A 13,297-nucleotide genomic window follows, 5' to 3' on the forward strand; every position below is an offset into this window, starting at 1 on the left:
AATGGAGTGCGAAACTTAGAAGATGAAAATTAGACGACCACTATACATTTCATTACATACATTACTACCGTAAAACTGGTAGTCATTTTAATAAACTAATTGAGTAGGGGAAGATGCTATACCCACGGACGGTTGTACCAACGGACGTTGGTCGGGAAATTCCGGGTATCGTCGAGAGATATCCTAATTGGGGTTGAACGTGTGTGTCACAGCCCTCTCCAGTACGCCAGGAAGTTTCAACGCCATCAAACGAATATTTAAGATTCTATCACATTTTTTTGGTTTTGTAGGGTCTAAATAAAAAAAACATGAGCAGTGTCTTTCTTTTTCGTCCGTCGTGAATTGTATTATTCATTTTTGTTGTGGGTATTATGATTCTACATATTCTGAAGGTTTTGTTTCTGATTTTTAATGTTGTAAAACTGGGGTCTTGTCGATGTGACTGCCTTGCAAAACCAAAATGGCATACCTTTGTACCCAAGGACACACAACCATGTGTATACACGAACAGCAATTTTTAGTCTCCTTGGGTCACACATGAGTCTTCTTACAATGTGAAGTTCCTCAAAATAGTGCCTTGTCATCAACGTCCGAAATTTGCTTTCAACAATGATGATGAATTTGAAGTAGGGCTTGAAGTTATAATGTTGAAGTAACCCCCACCTGTTGTAGGATCTACAGGCTGTCAATCCCACCTGTTTTAATTTGAAGTAAACTTTTTTAGATTTTTGTTTGTTTAATCTAAACTGAGTTTTTTGTGGTGGGTTAACTTTGGTTAAAGGTTTCAATTTGCATATAAATTGAAGTTGTTATGTAGATACATAGAGAGCCATACTATTATGAATCTAGTTATTTTTTGTTTAAAAACATATTAATTATTCATAACATCATTAACTCTCTTAAGACTAATAATTTTTTTTAAGAGTTCACTGACGTTAAAGATTAAGGAAACTTTAAAAAAGGGAAAAAAACCTTCGATTAATTTTCAAAGTTTAATTTCTGTGGGAGATTTTATTTATTTTCAATGGATGTTTGAAGTATTTCAATATAAAATGGCTTATGAAAAGGTATTGAGTATATTTGAGTTCCTCAGACCTATTTATATATTATTTTTTTATATGTCCATGGGTACAAAGGCACCTGTCCGTGGGGTGAACGGGTTGTTGTACTCACGGAAAAAAAGATGGATTTTAAGAATTTTTTTGAGGTTGAAAGCTTTGAGATTTTCACCTGTCAAAAATTATCAAGTTAGATGGTAAGTTGTAGATTCTGCCAGACATTTTTCCGATCGATTATCCATTCCCAGAGACCAGCAAAAAATGAAAAGTAAATTTTGTCCGTGAGTACAGCAGCTTTCCCACCTCTAGTAGACAATGTTTTTTTAGAAAGGGATTAAGGAAGAAACTCCGTATGACTTATATGTCATACTAGCAGTACTCGCTCGGCGATGTCCGTGCTAAGAAGTTAAAGGAAGTCTGTTGAAAAAAAAAAAAAAAAAAAATCCACGCCCCTCCCCTCTTTTTGATATGAAATGATAATTTTTCTTCAACTAAACTGCGTATACACCTTTTCAAAGGACCTAATAAAGTCTCATTGGAATTTAAAACTATTCTCCAAAACACATAAAAACATTAACAGTAGCTTTAAAATTCAAAATATTCCTTCAATTACATAGTTCATCGCTTAACGCGCCAAACGACCACGCTACCGTAACCCTGTCTTTTAGCGAGGGAAACGGTTTTTTTTTAACCTGCAATTTAAAGTGTTTCACTAACTACACAATGCTTTAATAAAAAAAAATATAAAGAACAATCACAATTGAATAATACGACAAATCAAATTATTTACTTAAAAAAGTAACTATCTTCATTTATAAGAATAAAAACAAACGTTGAAGAAATAAGGAAAACAAAACCCAATAGAAAAATCCTACAAAATTAAATTATGTACCTGAACACAAAAAAAAAAAAAAAAAAAAAAAACGCATTCAAAAATCTGTTCGCTGATCTCAACAGCGTAGCATGGGCATGGCTTCTTGAAGCTATCTACAACGTCGACCAGCGTCCTCTCTAAGAGTAACTTACCCCGCGATCTATTAGGAATTCATAAAACTAAACTTACCCCGCCATCTATTAGAAATTCATAGTCTTAAACAATTACTTAAACACTTAATTTGTCATTACAAATATTTCGGTCAATCTGATAAAAAAAAACATAGCCTATAGCCTTCCTCAATAAATCGACTAATCAACACAAAAAGAATTTTTCAGTTCGAACCAGTAGTTTCTGATATTAGTACGTTCGAACGAACTCGTCAGTTTTATAATATTAATATAGATGTAAATTTTCCGTTTTCATAACATATTTTACTGCTGCTGCACTCCTATTAGTCATAGCGTGATTTTATGTAGCCTATAGCATTCCTCAATGAATGGAATATTTAACACAAAAATATTTTTTTCAAATTCGAACCAGTAGTTCCTGAGATTAGCACATTCTAACGAAAAATCTCTTCTGCTTTATGTTATTAGTTAATTAATAAGAAAAATAAAACAATGATACGTATATATATAAAATTTTCACAACTAATTTTTAGCACCGTTTGAGATTTTCTCTGATAAGTACCCTCGAGATTTGCCTCATGGCTGACTCGAACCTACGCCCACTGCATTGCAAAGCCCGCACGTTCAGATCGAGCCATCGTGGATACGCATACTCTGCGTTCCAAGCATTTTATATATTATAATATAAATTTTTACGTTTCCATAAAAATTTGTATTGCTGCTCCACTCTTATTAGTCATAGCGTGATGTTATATAACCTATGGCCATCCTCAATAAAGGTTTAATACGAAAAGAATTTTTCAAATCGAACCAGTAGTTCGTGAGACTAACGCGTTCAAACAAACGTACTCTCCAACTTTATATTATTAGTATAGATATACGACAACGTTTCGTTATATATGGTTACAACATAACAGTTAAAAAACGAGTTTGAAATGTATTCATACTTACATTGCATTTTCTGGAATTTGTTTTATTCCTGTTCAAGTCACTTGTAGCGAGCCCTTATTTAACTAAAAAATTGGGCGTATACGGTTGGTACAATGTTAAGTTAATGAGAGCATAACTTGTTTTAACGTAACAACTCCAGTTTTAGCAAAAATTATTTTTATAACTTATGAAATGTATTTTGACTTCTACCTCTTCAACTAAGGGGATCTCTCTTGGAAAAAGTGATTTAACATTCTGCAGTCAACAAAAAGCAAGTAATGAGTCACAAATTCTGCTAACAAGAATGTTGGCTAGTCTAAAGAACTATTTTGCGGAGTGCACAGTTTGAAGATATTCTAGCTGAAAGATAATAGATGAGAAAACAATGAAATCAACGATAGCAACGATGAATTTTAAAAAAATTTCAAGATTTTTTAAAACCCGAAAAACTCCGACATGCTCAATGATTGTTTCAGTGCGCAGAAAAACTTCAAACTTTTTTCAGCTAGAGCTGCAAATAAAGATGTTTTTTTTTCTCATGAGTGTTCGCTAAATAAAATATCACAAGAAAGTGACAATAATGAGACAAATCAAGGCAAAATTCTCAAAGCGAAGTCTTAATTCTTTTTTTCCCCTCAGTACCAAAGTATGTGTGTTTTTTTCTGATTTTTCTCACGAATCTGTTTCTCACGAACACTCTATCATAACAAACAAATTTTGTGGTCGCTTAGCGCTTGTTATAAATGAGTTGAATTGTACTTTTCAACTTTTTTTTTGTGAAAGATTTTTTTCTCAGAATGTAAAAAAAGGTTAGTTTAGCTGTCATGATGATCATAATAGGATGTAAGCATTGAATTCTATTAATCTAAATATTATTGCTTCCATTTCTTAATCGATAAAAGAAAACTAGGGATGAACTGAAAATATAATTACTTTTGACTACATCAATGTCTGGATATTTCATACAAAGCTGCATAAAAATGCCGAATATCTTTGTACAAAACAGTATTCTAACTTTGTTCTAATTATAGGTGCGGAGCGATTTTTGCGAGACATCGAGAAAATGATTGGCTCCAAATCTTATTGTTGGTCAGTATTTTGGGCTATCATGTGGAGAGTACTCACCCCGGCTACGTTAGTAGTAAGTAAAGTGTTCATGCTTATCTTATATTAACATACTAATTATATTGAAGTATAGGCATTAAAAGTTTCAGTGCTTTAAATATTCATTTCCGTTATTGTTACAAAGCAATGCGTCAATGTTTATAATGAGTTATATCTCTGTTTTTTCTGGGTAACAACAACTAGGAAACCTTTTTTAACGTTGTATACAGCCTTATTATAACGTTGTTTACCACCTGATTATAACGTTGTGTTTTAACGTCGTCTTATTGCTCAGAAAGTAAAGCAGTTGTGTGTAGAACGTAATAAAGGGTAGCTATTTGTTTAAGTGAATGATAGGAAAAAAAGTTAAACTTCTGCACCAGAGTGATTTTGTAGGACGCATTGACGTTAGAAGAATCCATTATGATTTAACTAGAGCATTTCATGAGCCGAACTAACACATTAGTTTTCACTCCTTAACTTACACAAACTCGAAATTGTGAGTAAAATCTGTATTTCGCCCTTTTATACGGAGCTTCTCTAATCCTCAGACATCAATCCATGTGGCTTTCTGCTTTGTGGCATTTAAAAGATTTCCTAAGTTATGTGTATCCAAGAATTGCTCCTGATTTTGGAGAGAATAATTTAGGAAGCTTTCGTAGAATTTCCTAGAATACACTGTGGTTGACTAAAGAACATGTTAGCTTAAGACTGCAGATGTCAGCTGAAAATGAAAGCCGTCATGTTAGACATATATTGCTACAAAACTTTTCAAAAATTTCTTAAATGAATGTTAATCATTGAAAATGCCACCTAGCAGTTGAAGGAATTACCTTTTTTGTTTTTCTCAAAATAAGTAATTAAAATGTCTTTATTAGGTACATATTAAGGAGTATTGTTTTTATGCTCAATAACTAAATTTTGAACGAAACAAAAAATTCTTGTTACAAAATTAATAAAGGTAATACCAGTAGAAAAAACAATAAGTATTTCTCAAAAAAAAAAAAAAGCCTAAAAACGAGTAAATAGTCAATCAGCAATTTTTTTTGAGGCCTGCTGAGGTACAGTGCAGTACATATTTAGTTTATTTTAGGATTATTTTGACTTAAAATATTAAAAACAATTTGCTGAGTGCATGTGGGGCAGAGTGAATGGCCAAAGTAAAGACGTCCATTTCATTTTCCTTTACATTTATTTGTTAAATAACTTATTTATTTTTATACTGATTAATTCCTTTACATTCCCTCATTTATTAGTTTACATATTCATCATTCATTTACTTAATTTTCATTCACTGTTTTATTTACTCATTATTTATTCATTTTATGAAAACTTTTTTGTATAGTCAACGAGAAAACATTTCATTCGAAATAAAAATTATTTTTTTTACTTCGCTCCTGCACAAGGCAAAGTGAAAATTTTTCATTTTTTTAATGCAAATTTACTGCTCCCTACCAAAAAAAAAAACATTTCATTGCAAGTTTCATAAAAAAGCAAATTTTTCTTTTTTAAGTACTGTAAGTTGCAAAATAAATTTTCAACGTGGTTATTTTGAAAAAGGTGAGTTATCTTAACATTTTTTCTTTTTTTGCTATTCAGCCCATTGTAATTCTCACACAAACTGATTTCCTGCTTCACTCTAGACTTTCAAGCACGAAAATTCTTGATAGAAAAATGTGTGTACATAAAAGAGTTATTAAAATAACTGACGAGCAAACCACTCCCTGAGTTCAAGGTCGGTGCACAATGCAAACTAAAAGAACAAAACCTAAAGAAGAGTTTGAGTTAACTAACGGTAAAATCTCCTTGCTTTAAGACGTTGCTTTTAAAGAGACCGATTGTTCCTTACTCTCTTTACTCCAGTTTCGAGTTAATACAAGGGAGCCTTTGTTTGACAGCAGCAGTAAAGCCAACTTGTTAACATCAAGGACAGCAGATGATAGAAAAAATATATTCATGCATGTTTATGTGAAGAAGTTCGTTGCTGTTCGAATTTTCCCCGATGTTGGATCTAAAATTTTAATGAATTGTACTTGGATAATTATTTTGGCATTTTTTCCTTTCGCAAATGCAAGTTTTTGCATTTTTTTTCACAATTAGTTACGTGTTTTACTTTCACTCGCCATGTATTTGTGTTGGATCTTATGCAACACTTCAGTTTTGAATTTTCGAAAAGTAATCCTTTTGCATGATGATTGTATTAAACGAAGCACACTTTTTCTTTGACTTATAATTTAATTAAGCACAAAGCTGATTTCTAATGAACGATATCCTTTGGGTTTAAAGTAAAATGAGGAAGTTGTTTTTTTTACGACGCATAATTTTGCAACATACCGTGCAGACACATGTTTTGGAGTTGAAAATTGCAGCGTATTCATTATAATAAAATGTCAACTTCAAGAAAAGTCTGATTTAGAGCTAAGGGCAAATATTTGTTAGTAATATGTGTTTTAAAAATATTTATTTGATTCATAAACTCAAATGTGCAATTAACGTAAACACACGAATCCCAGTGCGTCAGCAGTGGTCACTTCAAGGTTTAAAATGCACTAGAAGTGGGGACAATGAAGTAATTACATTCTTAAATGTGGGTCTACAATATTGGTTACCTCATTTGAAACTCAATGAACGTATGATTGCCCAATACTTCCTTAATCGCACCATTTTATTAAAATCCCAGAACTTTAGTTTGTTCAATTTTTTATGTTTTTTCCCAAAACTCAAATTTGATCCATTAGTGACCACTCCAGTATCTGAAATTTTCAGCAGTAACCATCCGACATTCTCCCATCCGAAGAGTTTACATTACTTACTTTAAATTCAAGTAACTGATGAATAAAATTGGTAATATGATAGTTATATTAAGTACCAATGTATTGGTCACATTATTTTTGTTCATTTCTTTTTTCAAAGTATATAAGTAACCTTGAAGTGACCACTACTGAAGCACTGGCCACTACTGGTGTGTTTATCTTATGTCATCCTCGCTTTACGTAAGACTGTTTAACAAAGCTGAGCTTCAGTTCATAGACATAACTGTTCAATATTCAATACGGATATCTATGCATGACTATGTTAATTCTTATTTATTAATTTATATTACAGTTCATTCTGGTTTTCAACTGGATAGAATACACACCTGCAAAGAGTGGTCATTATATATACCCAGCGTGGGCGAATATCGTAGGATGGGTGATAGCTTTTTTCCCAGTCGTTGTGATTCTACTCATAATGCTTTATAAAATTTGCACCACAACCAAGAGGCCATTCCGAGAGGTAAATGAATACTTGATATTTTAGCATTGTTAAGAGGTCCTGATATTTATCTGCTTATTTATTTATATTTTACACATTCCTGTCATTGTTGTCCAACTAAGTAACACCGTCATCAATGCTGTTGTTGTTGCTGATCCCCTTGAACCACCCCTAGACCAACTCCATGAGATCGCGCATCTCTAAAAGGTCAAACACACTCTCATCCGATAGTTTACCTACGAAGACGTTGATGCAAGAGATAATATGAGGCAGTGAGCAGCAAAGGGATGTAAGTGTACATTTCCAAGTTATGACTAAAACGTGTTTAGATAACGTCCCAGATAGGCTTTCATTGATTTTTTTTTCTAAATAAAGCGATGCAGCAGTCCCTACTAGGGCTATTAGTACTATCTCTTGCCCCAAGACAGAGGTGAGGTTCTCCTACCATTTGTACTGGTTATCTCCAAATTTTTAATTTTGCCACTTGCATCCCTTTGCTTCTCTCTGCCTCATATGATAGAGGGTGGCAATTGCCGTGCAAGGGTAAGTAGAAAAGGTCCTTGTGAAACTTTCGAAGACCAGACTTCTAATGTGGCCAGACCTTAGCCTAGCTAAGGCAGTTTGGGTAAATCTTGAGCGGTGTTCAACAATAACAATCCAGGACACTTTCTGCCGCGTACTTGTCATGTTCAAAGGGAATCCTTGAAGTGGATTTTACATTGTTGAAAAACATGGACTGAGCTTCCAAGACTCTTAAAACTGATGATAGGAGAGTGAGGAGGTTACTATTGTCCATAGTGAGTCGATCAGCAGCATCATTACCGTGGATACTAACATGTGAGGGAATCTACTGTAAGCTCACAGAGACGATCTGGGACTTCGTATTCAATTTAGCTGCAATATCTTGCCCCAGTTGATCAAAAATACATGACCTGTCTCTCAAGTATCGACTGACTCCTGCTATCAGTGAGGATCCATAAATTACGAATACCAGAGTCCAAGTCGAGGCTCAAGGGATTCTTTTACGGCAATGAGTTCCGAGTGAAAAACAGAACTAAAGTCAAGATTTCAAAATCTATATTCAAAGGATTTATCTTTAACTCTCATAAGAATGTCACTATCAGTTCTTCCCGAATCTAATTTGTTTCTATCGGTAATTTATGATCAATACTTTCATCATTTTTAGACTGTCTGGTTGAAGTGTAGGAACCGAAATTGCTTCACTATCAAAAATATCATTTTCATTTTCCTTTGGTATGCTCAAAAAGCCTGTTTGGTTAATAATTCTTCCTCGGGGTTTATATATCTTGGCCACGATATTTTTTGCCGAGTACTTTTATAACTATCTATCGGTAATTTATGATCAATACTTTCATCATTTTTAGACTGTCTGGTTGAAGTGTAGGAACCGAAATTGCTTCACTATCAAAAATATCATTTTCATTTTCCTTTGGTATGCTCAAAAAGCCTGTTTGGTTAATAATTCTTCCTCGGGGTTTATATATCTTGGCCACGATATTTTTTGCCGAGTACTTTTATAACTGTTCACGAATGAATAGCTTCATTACATGTACACAAACGGTGTACACATTCCGTAGATTCAAACATATAATGATAAAAAGCCAAATTTAAACTTCGAGATTAAAGTTCAAATATACATACGTAAAAATGTCACACCAGTGCAAATGAATTGCGCATCTAATTATTTATTTAAGTTATTTAATAATTCAATTTTATTTACAGAAAATACGTTTACTTATGCAACCCACCGACGAATGGGGTCCTCCACCGAAGCTGGCCACCTTCAAAACTGGTGATCCTTCCGAAGACACAGCAACCGATTACATTCGAAAAAATTCCTTTGACAATCCTTCCTTTAACGTGACGTACACCTTCGAAACAGCCATATGATAAATAAAAGGAGCAGTAGCTGAAGACACGGCTTACAGCGAGGAACATTAGCTGTGCAGTGAAACTTTGTTGAAAAGTGCCAGTATTGATAATGAACTTATCTCGATGAAGATGGGACATGACAGAAACGATATCACATTTCAGCTATAGAGATATTCAGCTATTACATGTGAATTTTTAGTGTAAATTAAGATGTGTATGTACATTTACCGAAAAGAGATTTTACAGTTCTAATTTCGACTATTTTATTTTGTTGAAAATGATTGATAGATTGATTAAAGACTGAGGACTAGGAGTTACTGAAAAGAGAAAGAATCAGTTGTGTTTTTCAAAAAATTAAAGATGATTCTATGATTTTGTTATTTGCTTGAAAAGTTCCTAAAGTTCTATTGCCAACGACGTGTAAACGTAGTTAGCACTTGAAAGTTGTTATATTTGATGACTGTTTATGTTTATAAAGCGTATTCAAAGGAAATTGGCTACCCGTATATGTTTATTGTATAATATTGGTTGTTTTTTATAACAAATGAATCAAATGGTAAAACATACTTGGGCACAAGAAAAGAGCACATTCCATTATTAGAAGTAATACAGTTTAATAAAACATAATTTTATATTTTATATTAAATAGTTATGGCTGTAAAGAATATCTTGCCAAAGTTTTGCATTCGTAAAATATCACCCATATTATATATTCCGAGTAACTCAGTTTAAACTAAAAAAAATGTTATGGACTATTTTCATATAGTTAGTTGTTGAAAATGCAATATTTATGGTACAAAAAACGCTACATTTATTGTAAAGGTTGGAACTCCTATTAATTTCGAATTATGCGTGTTTTTCTGTTTTAAATATAAACATTTACACAGTTTGAATTGAAATAGTATTCTGAAATTAAATATATTTAATCAAAAATATGTTGTTAAATTACTTGGAACTCTAAAATAACCAATTCGGCAGTAAAACTCTAAATTTTAAATCTGAGACAATACATTTTTGAATTCGGTTGTTACAGTAAGACGCTTATACGACATTATCAAACTTGTGCTGTCTTTTCATTTTAAATGTTTGTTAAATAAATAAAATTTATTGCGAAACGTCATATTTTGCACTAGAACGATTTTTCTGCTTTATATTAAATAATGCACATAAAAATTACATCAATATAGAAAAGTCATATCTCTAGTGCAACTGCTTTTTGCATAATTTGTAAAACCACAATCAATAACTGAGCTTTTTATCTACATTAGAACGCTGCTAATCAATTCTAGTGTAAACAATGAGCTTCAAAAAGTAATTAGAAAAGTTTTCTGCTCTTAAGAACAAATCTGATGATATCTGAAAAACGAGAAAAAGAGAAAAAAACCGTAAACTATTCATATGCCAATTTTTTGAACTTCAAAAATGACTATTTTTTATAGAGCTATCATTATTTTTAATTAAGAACGTAACTTTAGATAGTATCAATTGCACTGCAATGTATGTAAATTCTGATTAAAACAAACTACGTAGAAGTTTTAAAAAGGTTTCCTTTAAATTCTACTTGAAATTTTATGATCAAAATTGTGTTTTTATGTTATCTATTCAGTTTTATTTTAGCTGTCTATTCATTTTAATTTTAGCTATTTGCTTGTTTATTTTTTAACTGCATTCATTTAAATGTAAGCATAAATCAATTTTGAGAAAAACCTGTTTATTTTTTGTAATAAAATTAATTTCCTATTTTTTGGGGAATCCAGGCTTATAAGCTGTATTTAACTAAGCGTAAAATATCAGTCAATGTAAGTTTTCATAATTACAAAATAGGACCGTTTTATAAGAAACATTTTCTCTTTTATTTTAATTATTTTGTAAACTTATGTTTTTATAAATGTATTCATGTCTACATCATATTTAGTAGAAGTTTTTCGTTTGTCACAAAACTAAACTTAGTTCATTCTTTCTGAAATATAGCATGAACGATAATATTTTCCAACATTTAGGATATGTTTTTTGGTTGAACTACATTTATGTCGTTACAAAGAAAAAATGATCTTTTAGCAGAGAAAATATTTTTTGTAACTGAAAATGTTCGATTTAAAAATATGTTAAAAAATCGACTTTTTTGCTTAAGAATGCATTTTAATTTTATTTTTTCAAAGGTATCTGGCAAAAAAATGACTTCCTGGTTTTGATATGGATGAAATAGTTTATACGCTTTGAGTGCATTTCATTTGAAAAATAGAATAAAATTTGTGTAGTAAATATAAATTAGTGCAGTGTACGTTTTTTAAGAAAAACTATGTACCTAAGAAATTGTTTTAATTGTATAGAGTTAAGCAGCTGAGCTATGTACAGACACTTGCTATAGTGTAAAACTCGATGTCTGTTCAGATTGTCTCACTCATTCATATTTACTCACGTATGTATACAAATCGTCTTGTGTCTGATAAAAAAATGTATGAATTGCCAATAAAATTTGAAAAATTCAAAATAAGTTATTCAAGTTGTTACACAAAGACTTTTTTTGTAGAAAAGATGAATGTATGAAAAAATGTTTTCTCGAATTACCCTACAATAAAATTGTATTTAACAGAATAAATGTGGAGTTATATGAAGTAACTGACGCATTACATAATCAAAGGTATTTGAAAATATTAAACGAATTAGATATACATATTTCGACAGTTAAAAGTAATGTCTTATTTGTTCTAATATGAAATGAGGCCTAAAGTATGAGTTTTTTCACTGAACATAAAAAAAAAAAATCGCCATAAATCTACCTGCACTTAAGTGTAAGTTCTTGAACCTCGAAATATCTGAACTTTTATCGACACATTTGACGATTTGTTCACAAAGGAATCATTGTATATATTAGGTCAACCTTAGAAAAAGAAACTGATAAGGATGATCAAGTGTAATTTTTTACATATAAAATTCTAATGTAGCAATATTTAGAATATGAGTAGCAACATTTTTAGGTTTGTATATTCTGTGCTCATAACCGTCGAAAGAGTTAATAATTGGCTATAGTTATTCAAACAAATGATGTGTAGAAGACCATGTTAGTGGTAATGAATATCACTTTTAAAGAGTAGCTTTTATAGCAAAATTTGATTTTTCAGCGTAACAAAGCAACCTTACATTTTCAATACTTTTCTTGCATCTTTAAGAAGAAGAATACGGTGATTAGTTGTGTTTGTTCACCATTAACGCTCAGAAGACTCCGCTTCAGAGGCTCTTATTATGTTAGCAAAGATTCACTTTTCGAATGACAATATGTTCAATGTTTTTCTTATGTGAGAAAGAAGAATAATATGCAGATACTTTCTTTTCATGCATAACAACTCGCTTTAGTAAGACTCTGATGTAGAGTCATGTAATAAAGATATATAAATTGGAATGGTCCACTTGCGGTTACAAGTATTGTTGGTAAATAAATTGGAAAGATCCACTACGGCGACATGTATTAATGATATAGAAGTTGTAAGGCTTTTGTGGCTTCACGTATTATTGGTATATGAACTGGAAGGATCCCATTCGACGACATGTATGTGTATGGCTCTACTGTGATTATATACATTATTGGTACATACATTGGAAAGATCTGCTGCGATTACATGTATTAATCGTATAGGAATCATAAGATTATGCTCCTGCTATGAATCTGTTAAGAACTAAAGTCATAAAGCGTAACTTGAGTAGCGACACGTCCGCCATCTTGGGACTAAATGCCGCCTTCTTCCTACGTCTGCTATAATTAAGTAGCTTGTTATGCTTCCTGATTGTGATGCTTCTTGGTTGTGGTCTAACAAAGAGTTAATAAGATGCCACAATCAATATTTCCCCATAGCAGACATAGGAAGAAAGCATTGTTTAGCCCAAGATGGTGGACGTGTCTTTACTTTATTCTATGATTCAGAGTTTTATTAAGAATACAGAAATCGTGTAAGATGCTACTGGATTTATGGTATTGAAATCAAGTTGTTTGACTAAAGTATATTAATGTCATAAAAATGCCAGAGCCGTGCTCTTAGAAATAAATATTAAGATTT

The 13,297-nt window shown here is 31.9% G+C and overlaps 1 protein-coding gene across 1 annotated transcript in view; it reads left to right on the top strand.

The window, feature by feature from the left end:
* Positions 1-11,977, top strand: part of LOC129230354 (sodium-dependent proline transporter-like) — a 242,696-nt gene extending 230,719 nt beyond the window's left edge. Inside the window, exons 12-14 of the mRNA XM_054864755.1 lie at positions 4,025-4,134; positions 7,203-7,373; positions 9,096-11,977. Of these exons, the coding sequence (XP_054720730.1) occupies positions 4,025-4,134; positions 7,203-7,373; positions 9,096-9,263 (449 nt within the window). The 3' untranslated portion in view covers positions 9,264-11,977. The remainder of the gene's footprint in view (positions 1-4,024; positions 4,135-7,202; positions 7,374-9,095) is intronic.
* The last annotated feature ends 1,320 nt before the right edge of the window (positions 11,978-13,297 follow it).

Source organism: Uloborus diversus, chromosome 1 (genome assembly GCF_026930045.1).
Source record: "Uloborus diversus isolate 005 chromosome 1, Udiv.v.3.1, whole genome shotgun sequence".
In the NCBI taxonomy this organism is placed as follows: domain Eukaryota; kingdom Metazoa; phylum Arthropoda; class Arachnida; order Araneae; family Uloboridae; genus Uloborus; species Uloborus diversus.